This window comes from Danio aesculapii, chromosome 10 (assembly GCF_903798145.1).
Source record: "Danio aesculapii chromosome 10, fDanAes4.1, whole genome shotgun sequence".
NCBI lineage: Eukaryota > Metazoa > Chordata > Actinopteri > Cypriniformes > Danionidae > Danio > Danio aesculapii.
In genome coordinates, this window is record NC_079444.1 from 29,592,741 (window position 1) to 29,617,689 (window position 24,949).

The 24,949-nt window shown below is 36.0% G+C and overlaps 1 protein-coding gene across 13 annotated transcripts in view; it reads left to right on the forward strand.

Annotated features, from left to right (window-relative positions):
• dlg2 (discs, large homolog 2 (Drosophila)) overlaps positions 1 to 24,949 on the forward strand; it is a 420,832-nt gene that overhangs the window by 305,891 nt on the left and 89,992 nt on the right. For 10 of the 13 annotated variants that reach the window (XM_056466770.1, XM_056466773.1, XM_056466772.1 and 7 more), the window contains 2 exons: positions 5,063 to 5,122; positions 7,375 to 7,533. The exons of the other annotated variants lie outside the window; for them this stretch is intronic. In XM_056466770.1, coding sequence (XP_056322745.1) covers positions 5,063 to 5,122; positions 7,375 to 7,533 — 219 coding nt within the window. The remainder of the gene's footprint in view (positions 1 to 5,062; positions 5,123 to 7,374; positions 7,534 to 24,949) is intronic. 13 annotated transcript variants of the gene reach the window in all.

Below are 24,949 nucleotides of genomic sequence, written 5' to 3' on the forward strand. Positions count from 1 at the left end.
AGTTGTTTACTTGTGCTGGCTAAGTAGTCAGAAATCTTATAATAATAATATGATATAAGATAGTCAACGCACACACACACACATACTCACACACTCATACACATCTTTATCATCATGAATAATACAGCTTAAGGAGCAGAATATTCCATATTCACTTCATGCACATACACACTCAGCAGTACTGCCTTGGGTCACTGCTCAATTATTACTTAGCCCACCTTTCATAAACTGCACATTCATAATTATTAGATGTGTATAGGCAGGAAGTTCTTATGAATATTATAACAGAGATCAGCAAACTGTGGGGTTTGTTGCTTTGTGGTTGCTGACTTTCAGGACTTATTCATGGTGTGCATGGATATGAACACGTGTGTAGATCTGCACAGTGTGATGTACTGAGGTATGACACACAGTTCTCTTTTAGTCATGAAAAGACCATCAAAGCCTTAACAGGGTCAAAAGTTCAAAATGTAAGATGTTTATAATATAATTTTATTGTAATTCTATATATTTTTTATCTGTAAATTATTATTTAAACAATAAAAAAAAATATTAGTGTCACTTGATCCTCTAATATCCTGACATTGTGCTTAGGAAACATTCCTGTTTGTTTTTCCAGAAATTATGTTAAGATTTCTATCAGGATGCATTGATATTATAATATATGGATAAAATAGAATGGATACAAGTATAGTAGTTGTTTAAAATCTAAATATTTTTATAACGAAATTAATAATAATAATAATAATAATGTGTTATTACAAAAAACTACACTTTTGAAAGGCAATGTAAGTTGTTTGAAAATATAAAAAAAAAATTAAAATATAATAACAACAACAGCAAAATCAATAATAATAATAATAATAATAATAATATAAAAAAAAAAATATATATATATATATATATATATATATATATATATATATATATATATATATATATATATATATATAATTTTTGAAATTATTATTGTTTTTTTAAAACATACACAGATTCAAAGAAAACCACAGGTCAACAGGGAGATTGCAAAAGACTAACTTCATGCTTTAAACTGGACTGACTGAATATCTACTATTAAATATCTTTCTATTAAATTAAATTTCTATGACAGAAACACCATTGAGCCTTGCTTGATCCCTCTGTATGGTACGCATCCATTATAAAACACTCACAGGACATTAATTTGGACAACTATGCGGATATATTAAATAGTTCACACAAAAATACACAAATAGAGACTTTTACTTCAAGCATAGTTTGTGAATGAGCAGACTTACCTGTACGTGTTGTTGCAGATGCGACCGTGAGGCTGGTTATGCGCGAGTTTGAAGTAATCAATCAGAAAACAAGAGAAAGAGCATTACTACCAATACTATTCAGAGTTAATTTTAAGCTATCTCGCAACCGTTCAGCAGGATTGCTGAGGCTCACTAGTGGACACCGGTTGACAATCCCTGCCCTAGTGGGTCATATAGTTGTAAACCAACCACTAGTTTTATTATTAAATTAGTTTTTTTCCTTTATTAAGCCATTTCTCTGCACTAAATACAATAATTGATTAATGTCCATTTTTGAGGAGCCATTAAAGATAAATAAAATTAGATAAATGAGTTTCTACAGTGGGCAGGGGCATCGTGACAAATTAATAGAATATACAAAATCCAAAATGTAAACCCTCATCAATATTGATCCATAAACATACACCGCTTACATAAATGACGTTAAGTATGTCGTGATTCTTCATACGTAATGTGAGCCGGTGACGCTGACAAGCTCCTAATTTTATCTCTGCGCCTCGCCGTCAGTGTGAAGAGCCAGAGGGTTTGTGCCATGCTTGATAATAAGAGTTTTGTCATGGTTTTATTTAGCCCGCTGTGACCCTGTATTAAGGGCAAGGAGAAGGCGAGGATTGCAGAGCTGGAGACAAACTGAGAGAAACCGTTCAAAATAAAAAGACAAGGGTTTGCCGTACTTGAAGTTAAAACACTGTGTGTTGAACATCTGTGTTCAGGATGAGTCTCGAGTGAGGAGAGAAAGCCTGTCATGAATATATCCCGCATCGCTTTATCTGCAAGATGTCTAATGCAGTCTTGCATTTGCAATAAGATCTTGTTCTCAGTTATCAACTACCAGATGCTACAAATCAGCTCACTGAAACATGCAGGGAATGTTAGAGTCTAGTGAACCGCACACATACTCTACTGAATGAGCCTTGCTGCTTACTGTTGAAGTCAGAATTATTAGCCGCCATGTTTATTTTTTTCCCCCAATTTCTGTTCAACTGAGAGATTTTTTTTCAGCACATTTCTAAACATAATAGTTTTAATAACTCATTTCTAATAACTGATTTCTTTATCTTTGCCATGATGACAGTAAATAATATTTTACTAGATATTTTTCAAGACACTTCTATACAGCTTAAAGTGACATTTAAAGGCTTAACTAGATTAATCAGGTTAAGTAGGCAGGTTAGGGTAATTAGGCAATATTGTATAATGATGGTTTGTTCTGTAGATTATCGAAAAAATATATATCTTAAAGGGGCTAATAATTTTGACCTTAAAATGGTGTTTAAAAAATTAAAAACTGCTTTTATTCTAGCCGAAATAAAACAAATAAGACTTTCTCCAGAAGAAAAAATTTTTTCAGACATACTGTGAAAATTTCCTTGCTCTGTTAAACATCATTTGGGAAATATTAAAAAAAGAAAAAAATAATAATTCTGACTTCAACTGTATGTGAGAAAGCAGGTTTAAATCCAGCACTGGGATTCACACAAAACATTTTCTGGTTTCCAAACATTTCCCTCATGTTTTCCCCACACAAACCGATTAAGTTAACTTCATTGTTTTTACAAATTTAAGTGGATTAAACATAAAACAATTAAGTTGTGCCCAAAAAACAAGAATTGTGATGTTTCAGCTCATTTTAAATATGTTGTTTGAACAAGAATTGTTTGAGTGTGTAGCATGCTTGTACCATGAGTTATGCAGGATATTCTAAACCAGAAAATTACTTATGCAGGAAATCTACTTGAGAACGTCACCAGTATCTTAATACATTTAATACATTCTCTTCAGTGTATAGTTACCAGCAAATGAATACATATATCCTTATATTCCTACAACTTTGCTATCTCTCATGTGTATACATGCTAGTGGTGTAATGGATCACAAATTTTTTTGATGCATTTTTGAGTTGCGGATCGGACCATTTTTTGGATCAGCAAAAAAGGGAGGAGACAAATGTCATTTGCTGTCCATTTATACAAAAATATTACTGCACAAATCATTGGTTTTAACAAACAGAACTTAGAGCCTGTACTTTGAATAAAAATCAAGAAAGAACCAGCTGAAAAAAAGGAAAATATTCAATACGAAAAATTGTCTTTGCTACTGTTGCTGATAATGCTGAATATAGAAACCTAACATCTTGTACAACATTTCATATTTTTTCTCAATTAATGATTCAACAATTCACACATAAAACGTCATGTTTTAATATAGGTGGATTATTTTTGAAAACCTATTCATTGACATCATTTTGATGGTTGTTTGTCGCCCCTCATTGGTTACACAATGTAAGTGCTACAACATTCACCAGTGTCAAGTTTCATTAAACAGTGATATTAATCTTTACCATAAACATCAGTGTCTAAATCTGAACTATAAAGTGTTCTCCCAGTACTTCTGTCTTATTTAATTGTTTGTAACTAACTGAAAAAGTTTAAAAACTGAATCGCTATTGATCAAGCGCAGATTTGAATGTAGCGATATTAATATGCAAATCATTATCATTTATTATTCATTTATTATTTATTATGTTGCGCAGGTTTGAATTGAGATCTTTTAATGTTCAATTGTGCAGCTTTACACCGAATGCATTAATGCAGGCTAAAAAAGCAGTTACAGAAAACACGTTTAATTAATATCCTAAGAAAGCATTTAGGTCCCACCACAATTTTTTTTGTCATCATTATATTTTAAAGGGAAGCCAAAATGTTTTCATAAGTGTGATTTGAATGACACGGTAGGCGATTTCTCTGCAATTGTTATAAATGTTGGATTAACCTGCAAGTTAAAAAAAAAAGTTGTTAATCCGCTGGTCACGTGCGCTCTGAACTATGTGTTGTGAATAAAACAACTTTGTTTAAACAATTTACAGCTTAATGCTGGGTTCACATTAAATGTGGAGCACCACGTCACTAACTCGCGGGATGTTTTTCTAATTTATTTATTTGATCTTGTGCAGTAGATGTGCTTTTACCAGTTTGCCCAGTGGCTCAGTGCATACGTCAGCAGATTTGAGATGCAGAGAGGAGTTGACGGCAAAGAACGGTTCCATAAAGCAGGTATAACAAAAACAAAAGGCAAAAAATAAAAAAAGTAAATAACATGGTGAGAATGTGGTGACATCTGAAAAAGTGGTAAAAATCAGGCAGCCCTGAGGGCTTTTGTTTTTCTGGATTACTTCTGAAAATACTGTCAGTTGGGTTTATAGAAGGCAGTGGGCAGGTCAATTGCTGCTTTTAAAAACACTATCGGTTGGGTTTAGGGTAGGGGGTGGATGGGGTTATCGAACGGTCGGTCAGTCAGTTAGTTAGTAAACAGCAGCCTCTGGTGGATTTATGCGAGAACAACATGTTGGAATAGCGCTTGCGAGAGAAATTTGAGATCTGAAAAAGCACAAACAGCGGCATCTGGTGGATTCACAAAAACTGCAAAAAAACGTACCTCCTGGGAATATTTCGCACTGTCCAGAAATGTATGCAGGGGTACGAATCAATAATGAGCCTGGTTTGTTGTACCAAGTATTGTAATTTTGTATTTATATTTTGCGTGGTTGCTTTGGTCTGTTTGTGTTGTCACCCCAGCTGTTTTGAATATGGGGGCTTGTTGTGTTGTCAAATTTGGTGTTGTCCTGAATTGTGTCATTGTTGTTTTGTTTCTGCATGCTACACGACAACTACTAAACACATTCTTACATTCTGAATACACATTTTTACAGTATAAACTTCAGGCTGTGCTGTCTCCATGCTAACCTGTTGTCTGTTTCCGATCAGAAATCCCTCATTAGATGAGATGGAAGGTCACAGGTTTGATTCCCAGCACTTCCAGTTGAGGTGAGCAACTTCCTTTAGCTGTCCTTTGGGTTGTGATTGTTCATGCACACCGCATATGCTTTCACTTTCTGTTATTCATCCCTGGAAACTGTGGATTGCTTGAATAAAATGAGAAAGCGACAGTCAGATCAGTCATTTTGAGAGTTCAAATGTGATAAGAAAGGGGAATTAAAAAAAAAAGGATGAAAGGCATGCCTGGTTGTCATTCCCTTTGGGGACTTTTCAGACTGGCATGACAGTATTAATGCAGGACATTAATTATTGCACAGAAATGTCATTCTCACTAATAAACAAAGCTAATGTACTTACAAATGTTGAACTAACTGGTTGCAGTTCCTTCCTTGTTCCTCTAATACATTTCCAGTGCCATGTTTTATACTCACTTTCTATTTTTTCTCTACTCTTCCCTCATTCTATTAGTGGTCGACTGATATGGGTTTTTGTAATTGTTGATTTCAAAATTAAGAATACGATGGCAAATTACTCATTTATAAAATCATAGATATTCTGTATGACACAGTAGCATGATAGATAAAATATAGTAAATATATTAAAATATGATCCAATGATTGGACCCGCACTTATGTTAAAGAATATAGTCAATAGACCCTTTTCACATGATGCCACGCAGTGCTTAGTTTCACTCCACGCACTGTGTATCGTTATTTCCGCCTACACAGAACTCGCCATAGAGAACTCACCCAATCAGCTGTATACTTACTACAGAGACAGTTAGATGATAACTACCACTTTTTTCTGTTGTCTGCATTTAAGGTGAGACATTAAAAAAAATTTACTGATCATCCAGATTTCCGCTTGAACGTAGAAAATGGGACTTTAAAGAGAGTCGTTTGTATTGTGTTGCTGTCTTTACTGCAGATGAAGTTTGTATATACTTGTCAGCATTTGTCAAATAAAGATTTCAGCGATATCAAATTAAATCCACCCATTAGATGGCGGTAGAACACTGTCTTAATTCATTCAAATGGAGAAACTGAACAAAACTTTAACTTTAATAATCAATAGATAATAAACTCTTTTCATTTATAGACATACCAGGTAATATGAGAAGATTTAATAAAGTATTTTACTCATGCTGTAACATTTACATATTACAGATAATATAAATTTAGATTCATAACAGCATCCAAGTAAAAATAAATCCATTATTGAGGAAATAAACTTAATTAATTAGTGAAAAGGTTGCAAACATATACTTTCCTTGATCAACAATAGCTTATTCTTATTCTTAATAACTTATAACTCATAAAGCAGTTCAGTATTGAAAGAGAAACATTTTGACAAAAGCCCAATGCTGTAATAGTCTTAAATCAGACTCTGCAACATTAATATTTCCAGAGAAGTCTCCCCTTCATTCAAAGGTAAACCGGAACTAAAAATACACTGCGTTGACTATAGGGGAAAGTGAAGTGACGTCATTGTGAAAAGGGTTTAAAGGGATGTGGAAATACTTGACAACCCAAACAACAGTGGTGGACTACAGGACTCTGGCTGGGTCCGAAACCGCCTACTTCTGTTAGAAAAGTACGTTCTATGCAGTATGAATGTCAGCAGTATTAATGGAATTCGGACGTACTTCATCCACCATTTTGTCATGGTCACGTGACCTACCAGCGTCAGTTGCGTCGCTTCACTCCCATTCATAAATTCTTTCGTGGGGCATCATGGGATAGCGCAGCATGCATGGGATGCGCATTTCAGAATCTCACCGGAAGTCGTAAGTCATCCGGGTACTTCTCGCATACAGATTTTCGAATTTTATAAATTCGGATGTACTACTCTGCTCGCATACTGATTTTAGCGTACTGTATAGTATGGAAGTATGCGGTTTCGGACACAGCATTTATGTGTCCAGATGCACACTGTTTTTTTTTTCTTGCTAAGTTAAATCGCCACCTGCTGGGCTGGCATGCATAATACTATATTGTTTTTGTAATTTTCAAGAATCTATGCTAAAAATATTGATGTCTTTATTGAAAATGTTTCAAAAAGGAGAACATGTGCAAGTACTCTGGTTTTGACTTTTATTTAAATGTTATGTTATAGACTGGTTTAAGTATTTATTTGGAAACCAGAATACAAAAAAATGATTACATGTTGTTTAGCACTAGCTGATTGCCTAATTCTGCATATGATGCATATATCGGTCCATCACTCCTATCTATCCATGCTCACCAGCGCACTAACCCTCGCTGCTCTGCTCTCTGCCTCTCTCTTTCTCTCAACACCAGGCCTCCAGAGCCAGTTTACAGCACTGTGAACAAACTGAGTGACCGCGCTCCCTCTCCCCGTCTCTACTCCCCCGTGGAGTTTGATAAAAGCCCCATGCACTCAATCCCTCACTTCCCTCACTATCACGTAGGCCTGCTCCCTGACTCCGAGATCACCAGGTACTGAGCACAGCGCTCTGCATGAGGCATGTTAATGAAGATGGTGTGGCCACACCTACCCATGTATGGTCACACACTTTTTTTTTGCATGCCACGCCCCATTTCAAAGTCATCTACATGCCCCACCCATCGCATGTTCAAGTCCTAGTCTTTTCAGAATTATTTGCAGAGGTGTGATTCAGTGAAGAGACTTCTTATGTTTAGTGAGAATTCCAATTTAAGGGCCGATCACACCAAACACTATTTTCAGTTTGCAATGTAATGCCTTTTTGTTGACCTAAAAAAAGAGGGTGCTACGCTTTGTTGCTAGGAAACCACTGTATGAATGGTCTTGGTGCTGGAGCGCATGACATCAGGTGGTTTTTCCAAGTTTTTTTGACTGCAGGCGCACAGAACAATCTGTCAAATAATTACACCTCTAATAATTTGTTTTATAACTTTCGATAAATTTGCCTATGGAAAAAATAACTAGGAATAATAATAAAGAGCAGTGTATATATATAATAAGAAAAAAATAATAAGAAAATACATGTTTGCAACATCAAGCAGCATAGCAAACTGTTTTGTGGCTAAAAATCATTTAAAGTGAATAAGTTTTCAATGACTGGACCCGCACTTATGTTAAAGGATAAGGTCAATAGGGATGTGCAAATAACCAAACAACAGCGGTGTACTATATGACCTTATGTCTGCAGATGCATAATGTTTCTTTTACAAAGTTACATCGCCACCTACTGGCCTGGCATGGATATTGTTGACTTTCTTTTGTCATTTCATTTGTTGACTTTCATTTTCATTAATCTATGCTAAAAAGGTTGTCAATATTCAAAAATATGTTTCAAATGTTGTTTCAAAATGTTGCTATGAAACCACTATGAATTGTCTAAGTGCTGGAGTGCATGACATCAGGTGATTTTTTTTTTTTTTTTTTTTTTTTTTTTTTTTTTTTTATTTTTTTTTTTTTTTTTCTTCAAGTTTTTTCAACTGCAGGCTCACAGAACAACCTGTCAAAAAGCACAGCAAGATGAGGCACAGGGGTGCATAAGCAGTGCAAAAAATCTCCAATAGAAAGCTATTTTTAAAAGGCGCCTCTTTTTTTTTTACACACAACCATTCAATGATATTTTTTAATGATTATGGTAATATGAAAAAGTACCATAAAAATAACCTATATATTATATATATATAAAACCTATAATCAATTTGACATATTTACAATATAATTAATATTTTAATATTATTTATTTGTTTATTTTTTTGCATTTATTTATTATAGAAAAATTTTATTTGAAATATAACTCTTTTGTTATCTGTCTTTGCTGCAAATCAGTAATTTAGTCTAAATTACCGTTCTTTTGATCAACTTAATGCATCCGTGCTGAAAAAAAATCTAATTTCTTTCAAACAACTAAACTAATTAACTAATTATTGAAATAATAATATTTTACTGATCACACTAAATGGTCTTGTACATCTGATAATGGCAAAAAACAGACTGTGTGTGCCATTTCGCATTGACACTAATGTGGAAACTGTCACCAAATCCCACAAATGAGCAGCTCTAAAAGCTCTGCATAATTCTCATTGGCTTTTCTCATTCAACAATGACGCAAAGTGCAAGTAGAGGGCACGAGCGTGGAGATTGGTAGTTACCCGTGACAGAAGTATAACTGAATCACATCTCTGCTGCAGCTGTCCACTAACTTCCCTCTCTTCCGCAGCCGCTGTCAATTTGTCTGTATTTTCATCTGGTTAGACTGTATTGCTTATTGACAGCCTCTCCATGAAGGTCAGAGCATGGCTGCTGTCATATGCGGTTTTGCTTGTGTGCCTGTGGTGTCTATTCAACATCAGTGCACCGTAAATCAGAGCGGATTGATTTTATCTTCCTTATTTCCTGCCTAACTGATTTCACTTTAGGTCCAGGCAGCAGCTTGTATCTTTAATTGGATATAAAACTTTATTAGCAATAACGCAACATCTCTCATCTCGCTGATTAAACGAGCAGGCATATAAATGTAATAGACCGGAGATGAGCGGAGTGTAAATGGGGATTCGGCCATGGAGGAAATGCACTTCGGGACTAAGAGACTTTCTGGCACAAACGGCTGAGTAATGTTTTGCTGTTATCCCAGTCCCGCACACAATGCCCTCGGCGTGGGTGTGCTTTGTTTACCAGTTTGTTTAGAATTTAATTTTTTAAGTTCATTACTCTATGAATTATAAAGCGCCGTCTAATTGGCTTCACTGGGATTTGGATTGATTTGCATTTCAGAACGCCAGCACGAACACGTAATGCATCGCTTAAATCCTCAGGACTGCCGGAAAAATAGAAAAATAAATTAATAAAAGCCTTTATGAAAACGCCAGCGATAACATCTGTGATGAATGGATCGCTGTCTCTCATGTTCAGGGTCTGGCGGGTTTTGATGATGCTCTTCAAGGGAAAGCGCAGGCAGCAGTTTTATGAAAATGGCCAATTCTGTTTGACCGAGTGTATCTGACCAAAAGGGAACAGTTCTCATTTTATGATGCATAAACACCAAAATACTCTGCCTAAGAGCGCTGTTACTTCAGATTACCTGTGTTCGAGTAGCTCCTGACAGCTGCCAGTAAAAAACTGGCTGATTCTGGAATGATCTTCATGTTGAATGGGTTTGTTGAAAACATGTGAATTTATTGTTCTTGAGCCATATCTGCTTTTTCTCAAGAGATTGGCTCGAATCAAAATGTACTTATCCATTAAGAAGCAGTATTTGGCTCTGAAATTAGTTTCCAAGGGCATTTTTACCGTTATAAGAGCAGTTTTTATATTTACCTTATTAACACTGGAACTACCTATAACTGGATAACTAAGGGCCATAGTGAATATAAGACCGTACTAAATAAATTTTTTGACACATCATATTTACATTGGAAGCTTCTGTTGAGATTGTAGAATCAAGCTTTGAATATTGTGAATATTGTGAATATTTTATGATGTCATTATCCTAAAAAAATATATTTAAAAAAAATTGTAATAGCCTATAATTGTGTATGAATTACAAGGCCACGCACAGCGGTGTGTACCTCACTTTATCCACAGTGATAATGTTTATTTAAAAGACATGTCTGAAGTAAAGTTATGTTTTTGCAATTTAAAAGTTACATTTTGTTGTCAGCCTCCTTTCCTCTGCACACGACAAGCGACAGACCAGAAGTCATTCATATCCAATGGAGAGTAGTCCAAAAGTTCCGATCATCTCCGTATGCCTAAAATTCGGATCTGATTTGAGCTGCGGATACGTTGAAATATTTGAGCTCCTGTGACTAGACCGTATGCAACCGGCTGACCGGATGTGATGTATTCCAGTGTTGTCCAAGCAGGTCCGTGCGCACGAGACGATAAATACTAGTTTTTTTCGTTATTTATTGAGTAAGAAAAAAGTCTATATTAAAAAAACCTTTCTATTCAGAAATGAGTAATAAAGCGGTTTATCAGTTTCTAGTATTCATTCATTCATTCATTCATTCAACCATGGTGAATGCACGGACAATAAAGGCTCTTGTTTTTGCACTCCTTTATTTCGGACACCGTGAGAATGAACTTCTCTCCCATGGTGCAGTACAAAACTGAAAATTATGTGTGACTGCCACAAGAAGGCGTATTCCGACAGTCATGTCCGAATGTCATTTGCAATTGAAAGTCGGCTTAACGGTCAATATGGTGAATGAAGCCTCGCTTACTGGTACTTAATCTAATACTTAGTCACCTTTACTAAAATAATAGGAGCCAATCAGTGATCGACATAGAGTGATGATTCTCCGGTGTAGGGGCATTGACCAGACGTGAATTTCGTGTGATTCGTAAGTGTAGAAATGAAACTAAAGAGATAGTTGGTGTTTAATTGTGTTGGTGATTCCTAATATGATATCTAATCATAAGGTTGGCAAGCAATTTTGGAGAATTTGATGCTTCCCCATTTGAACAGAATGCCCAAGCATACTGCCCGAAAGACGTTTCAAAGATGGCTGTCGAGTGAAATGACTTGCCTTACAGGGACTTACTACTATACCCATACTATAATTATGGTTTTATTTAAACAAAGCTGTTTTATTTTTGGTAAAAATGATTGTCTCTGTAGTTCTAGTGTATATTTGATGTAATGTATGTCAAATACCATCAACCTGATTCACCAAGTAAAACATGTCCCTGGATTAACATCTTTGTTGATCCTGGAACAACATTCCAGTCAGCCAATCAGAATTAAGAGATATGTTTACAGTTTATGTTAAGTTCAAGCTTACGGTTAGGTTTATGCACTTGTACATGAGTGTTATCCAACTATTATTTCCCTCTGACTTTAATTTACAGTTATGGTTGGGTTTAGGGGTATGGAATAGGTATGGATTATATTTTCAAGCAAAAATCTTGATGTGTGTCAAATACTAAAGTCGACTGGATGTAGAATTCAGAACCCTTGTTTTTAGTGGCACTGGTGATTGTTAAATTAACTGCTTCCAGTGAATTATTTTTCATGTACATGTGACAATGTGATTTAAAACCATCCTTTTTAAAATATCATCCTTCACATCATAGTACTCACTACTCGTGGGTATTTTTAAAAGGGCTATTTTTACTTAAACTTTTTACGTAATATTTACAACAGATACTTTTACTCTACTTGCACTTCATTTTGGGCAAGTAAATGAGATAAATGCTAACCATAAAGTTCTGTTTCGCTCTGTGACAGCTATAATAGTTTTAAATTGACTGTACTTGCTTGAATCCTTCAATTCAAGACTATAATGACATTTATAATAAGTTTAATTTAAACGCTCTTGGTTGATTTTAGGCCATTTTTGTGGAATTTTTGCTTAACCCTTTAACTACCCCACCAAGTAAAATGGGATTGCATTTCTTAACTCCTAATGCCGCTAGTTAACACACTCAGTGCATTTTGTTTTTCAACACATCCTATAATTTCTAAAATATCAGCCTCTATCAAATGGTTGATATGTCAGTTTATGGTAAAAGTACCAAAGTTAATACATGTAAAAAATCTGAAAAAATGACGTGTTAGACCAATTTATTTAATAAAATATTTTAAATAAAACATTTTTGAATACTAAATCACCTTTTTTAAGTATGCCATGAAATATTTCAGATTGTCATTTAACATGCTTTCTTGTTTGAAGCCTGTTGAAGCATGAAAAAAAACATGCTTTTTTTTGTTTGTTTTTTAACTAACATCAAGTGAAGTGCAACAGGATTATGTTTGTATGATTTTTTTTTTTATTATTATTATTTTTTTTTTTTGTAAATTAACAATGCTGTGTAGTGTAAGCCATTATTTTAAAGCAGTCCTTTTTAAATGACTTTAATGGTCATTATGTAAAACAGTAAAAACATGGTCAACCGTTTGGTAGAGGGACAGTCAAGAGAAAAGGTGTATTTAATATACTAGTATACAGAGGTAGAAGGAGTACCGAAAAATCATACTAAAGTAAAAGTACCATTACTTGCCCAAAAATGTAGTGCAAGTAGAATCTGTTGTAAATATTACTTAAAGTATGAGCAATAAGTAGCCCTTTTAAAAGTACTCAAGAGTAGTGAGTATTATACTGTGAAAGACTGATATTTTGGAAAGGATGACATTTTTTTAAAGGATGCAATTTATGGAGCGATGTGTAAACGTAACATTCTGTAGTGCATTTATTTATTATTTAAGGCCATTTTGCAATTTTAGTCACCATAGATAAACATTCTTTATTTTCTCATCAATGACGATTGCTAACCATTGCTTCTAAAGATTTTGGACATTCTCTAAGATACTTTTAAGGCTTCCAAATGATTTGCTACATTTATAAAGCACTGTGTCTTGAGGTAGTTCAGTATGATGCGATTTACTTTCTTTTTGATTTGATTAGACAGAAATGATTTTTTTACTTAACCCCCATAGACAAGAAAAAAATTAAGTAGAGACGGCAGATTGGAGGAAAATAGTAAAAGTACAGATACAGCACTAAAAATGTACTCAAGAGAAAGTAAAAGTACACATTTTCAAAACTACTTAGTAAATTACAATTCTTGTGTAAAACTACTCAATTACAGTAATTTGAGTATTTTTAATTTGTTACTTTACACCATTGCTAGTATTTGCAAAATGATGCACCAAGTAGAATCTATTCAGTCTTGTATTTCCCTTTGATTTGATTTCAATCCACACGTCTTTGATGTTTTCTTAACACGCATCCACTTAGTGATGGTTTACTAATGTGTTATAATCCTCAACAGCATGGGTGTAAATCAGATCTTATGTATTTCAGAGGATTTAGAAATCCTGTCATCTCTGAATCATGGCTCAGGAGGGAGAATCCCTTACATCATTCAATTCAGATCCAAATGGATGAAGCCATTTAACAGAATTACTCTTGCTTTCTGAGCGCATCTGTAGCCATGCGCCATAACCATTCAATGGAGGCAGTGTCACCTACACCGGCTTCTCGCTGATCTGAAGTGATATTATTTGTTTATATTATGATTAATAATATTGTTTGGGGCTAAAAGCGAAGGGTGCATACTAATCGCATTTTGCTGATGTGGACATTTTTGCAGTGACATGGACCATAAATCACTGTTCCCCCAAGATTTTGTTACTTCTAATTTGTATGACTTGTGTTCCTGTTAGAGCTGGATAAACTAGCTTAATCTAGTTTGCTGGCAGATTTCTGAAATATGCTTCTGGAGAATGCTAATAACAAAAGTTTGAAATCGGAAAGGCATTGCTAACAGTGCCAGGTGTTGTGTGTATTAGTGTATTATGGATTGTATGAGAAGAATACTAATTCTGAAGCTTTTTAAAGTATGCTTTTTCATCTTTTATTCATAGATCGGATCTTGAACGAGGATATGAAGATTAAATTAGCTTAATTTATTAGTGGTGTTTGCTTAGCCAAGAATAAGAGATTTGAACAACACACGACTCATACCTTAGTGTTAATCCTTAGTACATGCTTTTATCAATTTTAACTAGTTATAAAAGTGTAAGCTGAGAAAGTGTAAGCTGACAATTGCTTCTATGCCAGGGCTATTCAATTAGTTTGTCATGGGGGCCAGTTCATGAAAACATCCCAAATGAGGGGCCGGAGAGATATGACTTGCAATATGATGACACAACAGCAATGTAAGAGCCCATATGCTGTATTTTTGCTCCTTAAGACACCCACGTTGGCTTTTTCTACATTAAAATGTTAATATGTTTTATTTTAAAACTATGTAACATCACTGCATTGTACAATGTGGCTTTTTTCACAAACAAATTCAAATGTTGTATTTCAAACACATTCATATGTTATGGTTTGAACTGCGTAACTATTAAAGATGCAACGATTATAGATTTTGGTTGTACGATTGTAGCCTGAAGAATAATCATGGTTTCTCGATTATAACGATTATTATGCTTTTATTAAATGAAAAAAACTACTAGTTTAAAAAGTTACAAGAAAACTACTTATATTATAAAGTGTTGTTTATTGTGGCTCAGTAACCAAATACAGCACAAAACATTAATAAAAAACAAACAATAGTACATTTCTCTCTTTGGACTTAAAAATAAATGAAAACATTTTTAATTTAAACATGAGTAATAATTTTGCAATGAAAATAAATGATAGAACAATGAATACATAAATAAAAATAAGAATAAATAAAAAATAGTATTTGTCAAATGTTAATTTAAGCTATATATTTGCTAAGAATTTAAATGAGCTGTTGTTAATATCTGCATTCATACATCATCATTTAAATAATTTGTAATAATTTGTCTAACGTATCTTTTGTTTACATTGCACTGAAAGCCACGCACAACTCTCACCACTACGGCATGAGATAATTTCTACTGTGTGCGCCTGGAAGGCGCGAGTGCGTCGATCTGCTTGTGAGCCATGCGCCTACGCTATTATGTAAATAAATAATGAACTTGCGTGCAGAAAAGACACAATATATCTATGGCCTGCTGCTATAGTTAATCCAGTGTGCCTGCGTATTAACAACGGTATAAGCTCGGAACTTTAAACTAGCACACAGGTGGCATAACTTTGTTTAGTTGGAGCAGTTTTGTTCCATGCAACAGAAATGCAGCGTTAAGAAGCCTTTACGATTAATTAACCGTAATGAATTAAAGCTCGCTTAATAGTGAAATCGGCTTATCATTGCATCCCTATTAACGATATCAGTGCATTGTACAAAAGGCCTTTTCTACAAACATATCCCAATGTTTTCTGCTGCCCGCACCACTCGCTTAATGTCAGCCTTCAACTGCAGCTCGTGCTGTATTGAACAGACGCACATTACTTCATAACTATAGCGACCATTTTTCGACTGAACTAAATTTATTTTTGATGTCTTGGTCGCACTATTTGGAGGGCTGGAACAAATTGCCTCGAGGACCGGGTTTAGCCCGCAGGTCACCAGTTGAATAGCCCTGTCCCATGCTAATGGAGGACTACTGGGACATGCCAAGCATGGGATGATAGTTGTTAGTTCCAATACACAGCTCCAATACCCATCTCTGCCTTATGCTTACAGTAACCATGTGCTTTACACCATATACAATTCATCTTCTTTGATTTTCTTTCTTATAACTTTGTCATGTTTGGTGTCATTTGACAGTTTATTACTTAAGCATTGTAGTGATGAAATCATTGATTTATTTCAATTTACAATTGTCATGTCCTGAGGGAGTATGTTAATATACTTCTCCCCTACTTTATCTCCTCAGCTTTGCCTTGAAGTTTAGCTGTTTTGGGGGGTTTGGTATTTCCCTCATGTCTGACAATGCTTTGCTCAGGGTACAAAAAGAACAGGTAACTGTTGATCTGGGAAAATAGCTTTTACTCTGCTTCTCCCGCACATCGATGCATAGCTGTAATGTGAAGTGGGTGCTGAAAACAGAGGTGCGGATCCAAATGCAGAGGTGGTCAGGCAAGCAACGTTCAACACAGGAGCAATCAGATGTATACAGGCAATCCAGAGTCGTGGTCATAAAACAGGCGGATGGTCAAAAAGGCAGAGATATGATTCACGCAGCGAATGCCCTTTCAGCTGCAACTCAGTACTGGGCAACATTCATACACACTCATTCACACACATACACTATGGACAATTTAGCTTACCCAGTTCACATATGCCACAAGTTTTTGGACTTTTTTGGACAAGGAAACCCACGTGAATACAGGGAGAACATGCAAATTCCACACAGAAATGCCAACTTACCCAGCCGGGGCTCAAACCAGCGACCTTCTTGCTGTGAGGTGATTGTGCTACCCACTGCGCCACCGTGCAGCCCCATATTTAAGCATGTAACTTAATAAACAACTTTGCCTGCTTTAAGGCCTTGAGATTTTTTCTCTTAATCAATGATGACAACAACTTTAATGGAGTTAATTACAATGAAGTGAGAAGAATAACTGATTTAAACACGCCTAAACATTGGTTCAGAATTGCAGCGTAAGCTTCAAGCCTTACAAAGTATATATATTTAAAAAATAGAATAAATATAATCACACTAGCTATTTTAACAGTGATGTAACTTCTTTAATTAATTTTTTAAATGGTTAAATACTAGGTAAAACTAATGTTTTAGCGTTGTTTTACTAAACTAGCATCCAAAAGAAAAAAAAACAAACTGTATTGTCATCATATGAATTATTAAAGCTTATCATTAAATATGTATGATCAATCTTAATGAGCTGGTGTTTAGGTTTAATGTATTCTTTGGCTGTTTACTGAGAAGCAAAATGTACTCTATAGATGTTAGATTCTCAGAAAAGCAGGGAAACTACGTCCGTGATTTGCTCTTTATTCCCTAGATGTCCTTCGCGATGCATTGTGGGACATGCGCTTCAGTGAACCGGCAAATAATGAAAGCATCTCATCATAACTTTGTCTTCTCTCTCTCGCTGGTAGTTGCCATTACAGCTGCATCTAGCATTGATAAATGGTGCAATTTCTGTCAGAACCCCAGCTTTGTAAACACAGAACTCATGATATACCAAGAATTTGCCAATTTCCCTTGGGAGATCACATCAGCTTTTCTTTAAAAAAAACAAAACAAATTTTCAGTGTTCACAGTTGTCTCATCTTAAAACTTCCCTAGAGGAGCTAACTTGGCCTTTAAGAGGGGCTGAAAATGAAGTAGAAAAGATTCGATTGCATTTGCTAAGCATATTGGGTTTACCGCTGTGATTCAGACAGTCAAAGGTGCAGAAGAGGCTGCTATCTGGAGACTCCATTGAGCCCCGGAGTTAAAAGGCCATCCAGTTCTCTTGCAGAGAGAGCGTTTTTGAGGACAGCAGGAGGTGTGTGTGTATCAATACATGTGTTAATGTTTCCGCTCGTCGGCTAAATTGCTCTGCGAGTGTTTCTCTGAGGGTGTGAATCTGAAGAAAGTCTATTGATTTCGTCGAATGGTTTTGGATATTTTTGAGGATGTTGATTGACCAGCGCCACCTATAGATTGGCAACATGGAGTGTAGAAACCTCGGTAGACATTCATGGTTTTAATTTAGAGGCCCCAGTCGTTGAACTTGATTTTTCTCCATGAGAAACAGAAATTGAGTGAAGGTAGGATGTATGGATGGATAGATGGATGTTTGGTTGGTTGGTTAGATGGATGGATGGATGAATAGATAAATGGATACATGAGTGGATATACAGATAGATGGAAATACATACAGTATAGAGAGAGAGAGAGAGAGATAGATAGATAGATAGATAGATAGATAGATAGATAGATAGATAGATAGATAGATAGATAGATAGATAGATAGATAGATAGATAGATAGATAGATAGATAGATAGATAGATAGATAGATAGATAGATGGATGGATGGATGGATGGATGGATGGATGGATGGATGGATAAATTCAATTCAATTCACCTTTATTTGTATAGTGCTTTTACAATGTAGATTGTGTCAAAGCAGCTTCACATAAAAGGTCATAGTAAATAGGAACAGTGTAGTTCAGTTTTTAGTGTTTAAGTTCAGTTCAGTTTAGCTCAGTTCAGCAGATGCTGGAAGCTGGCCTCAGTGAAGACTCGTCTGTCCCTGGAGCGTCACAGGAATCAGTTTCATGTTCTCCACTCCTCCATGACCACCACAGTAGCTGCTCGGGATACAGCTTGGTCCAGGATATGGAAACCTTGGGATCATCTCGCTGTTGGTCTTGGATCGAATTAGTGACTGTGCATAGTCTGAGGGCCTCGGGAAGAGTATCCCCAGGTGGAAATGGAAAATAAAGAGAATAATTAGCGTAGCTGCTGTTTATAGTGTAAATAAACAAGATGTGGAAACCCGCTAAGGGGTGCACTGAGTGTATGCTTTACTAAACAGAAAGGTCTTTAATCTAGTTTTGAATTGGGAGAGTGTGTCTGAGCCTCGGTCATTATCAGGAAGGCTATTCCGGAGTTTAGAAGCCATAAATCAGAAGGCTCAACCTCCTTTACTCGACTTTGCTATTCTAGGTACTACCAGAAGCCAAATTTTCTAGACCTGGTAAGAACTCTGGCAGCTACATTTTGTACTAATTGAAGTTTGTTAATAGAGGATGCTGGCCAGCCAGCAAACAGTGCAGTACAGTAGTCCAGCCTAGAAGTCATAAAAGCATGGACTAGCTTTTCTGCATCTGAGATGGATAGCATACTTCTTAACTTAGCGATATTTCTCAGATGAAAGAAAGCAGTTTTTATGGTAGATAGATAGATAGATAGATAGATAGATAGATAGATAGATAGATAGATAGATAGATAGATAGATAGATAGATAGATAGATAGATAGATAGATAGATAGATAGATAGATAGATAGATAGATAGAGTATACGAGTATTGTTACACTCTTAATAGACAGTCAGACAGAGATCCTAAAGTAGTGATAACTTCCTGATAGGCCCACGTGGAATCTGTGTGTCCAGGAATCCACAGATTACCAATTTTTTTCTTGAGTCTATAGATTTACATATGTAAATGTGTGCAAATATACACTCACCGGTCACTTTATTAGGTACGCCTTACTAGTACCGGGTTGGACTCCCTTTTGCCTTTAGAACTGCCTTTATCCTTTGTGGCATAGATTCAAGAAGGTACTGGAAATATTCCTCAGAGATTTTGGTCCATATTGACATGATAGCATCACACAGTTGCTGCAGATTTGTCAGCTACACATCTATGATGCGAATCTTCCGTTCCACCACATCTCAAAGGTGCTCTATTGGAATAAGATCTGGTGAATGTGGAAGCCATTTGATTACTCATTATCATGTTTAAGAAACCAGTCTGAGATATTTTGCACTTGACATGACATGATGCGTATAAAGGGACATTAAGGGATGGACATGGTCAGCAACAGTACTCAGGTAGGCTGTGGTGTTGACACGATGCTCAATTGGTACTAATGGGCCCAAGTTAACCAGGAATCACTTCCCATCAAATGTGTTGTTGAACTCTTGTGTACAGAACAAGATTAAGCTCTGAAAAGGAAAGTGACGGCTGTATTTAGCTGCACAGCATGTGTGTCCATTAGATGACGTATAACAGGATTAATGATACTCTTTAAAGGACACCTTTAAATGCTCTTACTGAAAACAACTACGTGTTTGCATGTTAACAGTCATCTAGAAATCTCTGAATGTCCAGACTGTGTTAAAGAACAAAAATCTTTTAAGGTGTTTTTGCTTTTTTGCTCTCTGTTCAAGACTGAGAGCTGCAGAAACTCTGCAATTCCTTTGCTTTATTGAAGTTGAATGTAGTTATTTTGCCATCTGACTGGAGCGTACCACACCAACCCATTATAAACGACAGCTGATATTTCACGTGGATGAGGCTGCCGGCACATTTTCATATTCATAACGCTCTTACGGCAGAGGAGGGAATGAAAGAAGGGAGGAAGAGTAACACAAGGTGACAGTGAATAAATGGCATTTTGTGGAGATGTGTGAGGAGCTGCATGTGAAATGCCAATTGCTCCTCAGGTATTGTGAATGGAAAACGAGTGTAATCTGTTTGGTTTGTTTTCCTGTTTGGCTCTGAGCTGGAAATGATAAACAGTGGCTGTTTGTAATCTGGGGCTGAGGTGCTCGGGGAGGCAGACAGGAGTCTCTATCAGTGTTTTGCAGCCGGTCGAGAGAAAGGGATGAAGGAGAAGTCTGGAGGATGGAAATGTGAGTGAAAAGATTGAGAGTTAAATGACGAGGCGTTTAATGCACTCAGCCCTCCTCTGAGCCACACATTACTCGAAATAAATCTATGTGGAGAGTCAAATACCTGCTAATCAGAATATCATTATTATCTTCTGACTCTAGATCAGCTGTCACAGATGGTCATCTGAGCGATAGCTGCAGTTACGATGTACAGTATAAGCTGGAATAATGCAGAGCTATTTAATATTTATTTATATTAGGGCTGGGCGAAAGGGCGAAATGCAATCTCTATAATTATTTACCATATTTCCGATAACGATATATATTTCGATAAAAGGTGTTAATGCTTCCAGATTTGAAAGAGTACCCCGACAATAACTGATGCCACAAAAATTAGAGGGTTCATTAAATGGCATAACATTTTCAGCTCTTAGATCAATACAGAGTAAAAATAAATCCAGAGTTTATTATTGTTATTGACATAAATATTATCGTGATTGGATATAAAATTATTTATCGATCCAGCCCTAATATATATATATATATATATATATGCTATTGGTAAAGTCCCCATAAAATTGTTGTTGTTCATGTTTTATCGGAGTAGTGTTTGCTATAAATTGTTTCCCTCTTTTGAAAATAATGTGTAGTCATTTTTAAATAATTTAAATGAATCTTTATCAATTATTGTTTCATGTTAACTTTAATCTTGTGTTTTTACAGTGCTCAGCGTAAATGAGTACACCCTCTTTTGAAAATGAAAATTTTTATCCAATTTTTAGTGAATATAGGCAATAATATTTGGTGCATATAAACAGCACAGTTTTATTAAACCGTCATAGCTATTAAAATAAGAGTTTCAAACAAGATATTGCAAAACTAAATTACAAACTACAACATTTTGATTAAATTTGATATGTTTTATGTTTCTCTTGATTTTGTTTCCTGTTCATTAGAATTGTATTTAATATTTCGCCCAAAAATATTTCTTTTGCACCGTGATCTTTTTTTTCTTTCCTAATTTTTCTTTTACTTTTTTAATCTAGTTTATATACCCAAATATATAATTGTAAAGCATCATATGTAAAATATTAATTCATTAGAGAGTGATCTGTGAGGGGTGTTCTCGTATATGCTGAGCACCATAAATAAAACTCATGTTTTTAAATAACTGATTGCATATTCATATCTTATTATTATTATAAAATATTGCAATATTTATTTTGATCTGTTTGTTTTGTTTTAGAAATGAATAAAAAATAATTTGTTAAATATCTGGTTGACCATAACATTATTTTTATCAGTCATAGAATTATTAGGGATTTTAGATTTGTACTTAAAATGTTTTTTGTTTGTTTTCAGAACTTGCTCATAGTTTAAGCATTACAGTGAAACTTTAAATACTGTTCCACATTTCAGTTAAATATTGCATTTTCAAGTAAAATGCTAAACAGTCCAATAATTTATTCTACAGAATGTTTCTTTCTTTTTCATTTATATCAATTGCTTTACTGACTACACTGTAAAAATGCAATTCCTTCATGTTGTCCCAATACAAATTGATTAAGTTAACTTAATTGTTGCGGCACAGTGGCTTATTGATTAGCACTGTTACATCACAGCAAGAAGGTTGCTGGTTTGAGTCCCGACTGGGCCAGTTGGCATTTCTGTGTGGAGTTTGCATGTTCTCCCCGTGTTCGCGTGGGTTACTTCCGGGCGCTCCAGTTTCCCCCACAGTCCAAAGATGTGCGCTATAGGTAAATTGGATTAACTAAATTGGCCATAGTCTATGAGTGTTTGTGAATGCGAGTGTGTATGGGTGTTTCCCAGCACTGGGTTGCTGCTGGAGCTTACATTTTTACTATTGTCACCTTTTTCTTCTTTATAAGTTGTGCAAAACAATCATCACTCAGCGTTTGTACTACCTCTTTGCTTCATTTAGAAGTCTGACATGTTTGATATGATTCATTTGTTCAGTTAAAATACTTGCTTTGAATTTTCAGTTCTTCTAATTATAATAAATGCATTATTAGAAGCACAACAGAGTCTGAATAGCTTAAACAGTGTATAATTAAACAGTTTTTTTTATGCATGGCTTTAAAAAACTGAATACTATTTTTAAACTATTATTTCTACATTCTGTAAAACCTACAATGGGGTTCAAGCAAAAACTTGCATTCAGTTGCATTCAGTGGATGAAAAAATAAAAATAGGGTGCCATCTAGTGGTAAAAAAGTGGATTACTTTCCTGGTTGTTCACATCTTAAAAAGAGCAAAGAAAACAGGAACTGTTGTTTGCTTGAGGTCTTTCGGTTAGTAGTTTATTGCTGCAGATGTTTATTAACAAGGGTGGCTTTATAATATCTGACGGGAACTACTAAACACGTGAGCTCTGTTTCTTTATCATTAGATTAATCATAAGATCAGATGAACTTGATCTGAATTCGCCAATTTTTTATAGTCAAAAGGTGTATTTGTTTTGTAGCATTTCTTCATTGTCAGAATAAAAACCATCATAATAGGAAGCTCTACTTCCTGCTTCGCTACTGTTCGGACGTCTTTGCCTACTGCTCCGCTCTCTGCTCACTTGCTTTTATATCTTAAACCCTAATTTTAACTTGAGCCTATCAGCACAGTGCTCAAACGACACAGCTTGAAGATCAGCATCGATTCTACAAACTTTCTGGAATATAGCTTTACTAACAAGAGGGGAATTATCGTCTAAACAATCCTCCCGCCACCAGCTATCAGCTGCTCACATTCCTGAGACGGGAAAACACGGCTGTGAAAATGCCTCTGGATCGGATTAATTCAGATTCTCACTGCTGTACAAACTGCCACAAACTTCTACAAAAGATTGCAGTTCTTGAAACAAAGTTACTTGCGATCCAACCAGAACTGCAGCGTCATTGTGGACGCTCACAGCAAATAGCCGGTGAGTCCCATAAATCTATTCCTACCACTATTTCGAGCACTGAAAAACAGATTAAAGCTGTTGAAAATGAGCATTGGCATAAACAAGGTGCGAGACCAAAGGGTACTCGTGGGGTCAGATCATATGCTGCCGCATTAGCGTCCTCTACCCCAAATACAGCTCGGACTCAAATACAGCTTGAGAACAGATATGAAGTACTGAGTAATATGGGTGAAGAATCCCCAAATGCAGTCAGACAGAGATCGCATGACTCAGCAGCTAACTCTGCATGGAACAGAGGCTCAAGGCCGACTAGACAGCGGCATTCTGCTCCGATCGCACCTGAGATAAGAACACTAGTTGTAGGAGATTCAATAATCAGGAATTTTAGGAGCAAATCTACAATGACATACTGCTTCCCTCATGCAACAGTTTCTGATGTAAACAAAGAACTTAAGGAAATTCTGAAAAAGCACAAGACTGCAAAACGGATCATCATCCATGTGGGGAAGAATGATATTCGAAAGGAACAGTCAGAACTGCTCAAGAGAGATTTCTGTGAGCTCTTGGAAACAGTTGAAAGAGTGAAAATTCAGCCGTTCATCAGTGGGCCACTCCCTGCAAGAGGGACAAACATGTTTTCACGGCTGCTTGGTCTAAATGTATGGCTGCAGAAAGCATGTAACTGGAAAGGACTGAATTTTATTGACAACTTCAATCTCTTCTGGAACCAAAGACAACTGTTGACATCAGACGGCCTTCACCCAAACAAACTTGGTGCAAAGGTGCTAAAGGACAATATCTTCTTCTCCCTCCATCATCCATCAGCTGTATGTACCACTGACCTCAATCCAAATGGCACATACACACCTAGCATCTGTCCGGATGACCACAGGACCTCAAATCAGCTCCCGAGTGGACTTGGGGTTGACGCATCCCAGTTACCAACCAAAAAGCGGCCTGCTCCACAACCACCTCTGAGCCCACCTGGAAGAGCCCTCCGACATTTGCCCCACCGCCAGGGCCCAAACAACAACGCACCATCTTCAGCTGGTGAACAAAACTGCTCTCCATGATGTGTCTCGGGTGCCTGCTTAGATAACAGTGTCTTTATCAGATGTTTACAGAACAAGCAGGAACCCAGTGTGCCTGTAGCTTTCTCTACACATATATGTGTTGTATTACGTGACAGAAAACCGAAGACTTTTTCAGGCCGTATAGCAAATCACTCAAATCTTGTGTCTATTAAATATAAATCTGAGACTACTGTAGCAGAAACAGCTAAAACTGTTAAGTTAGCACTTTTAAACATCCGATCACTC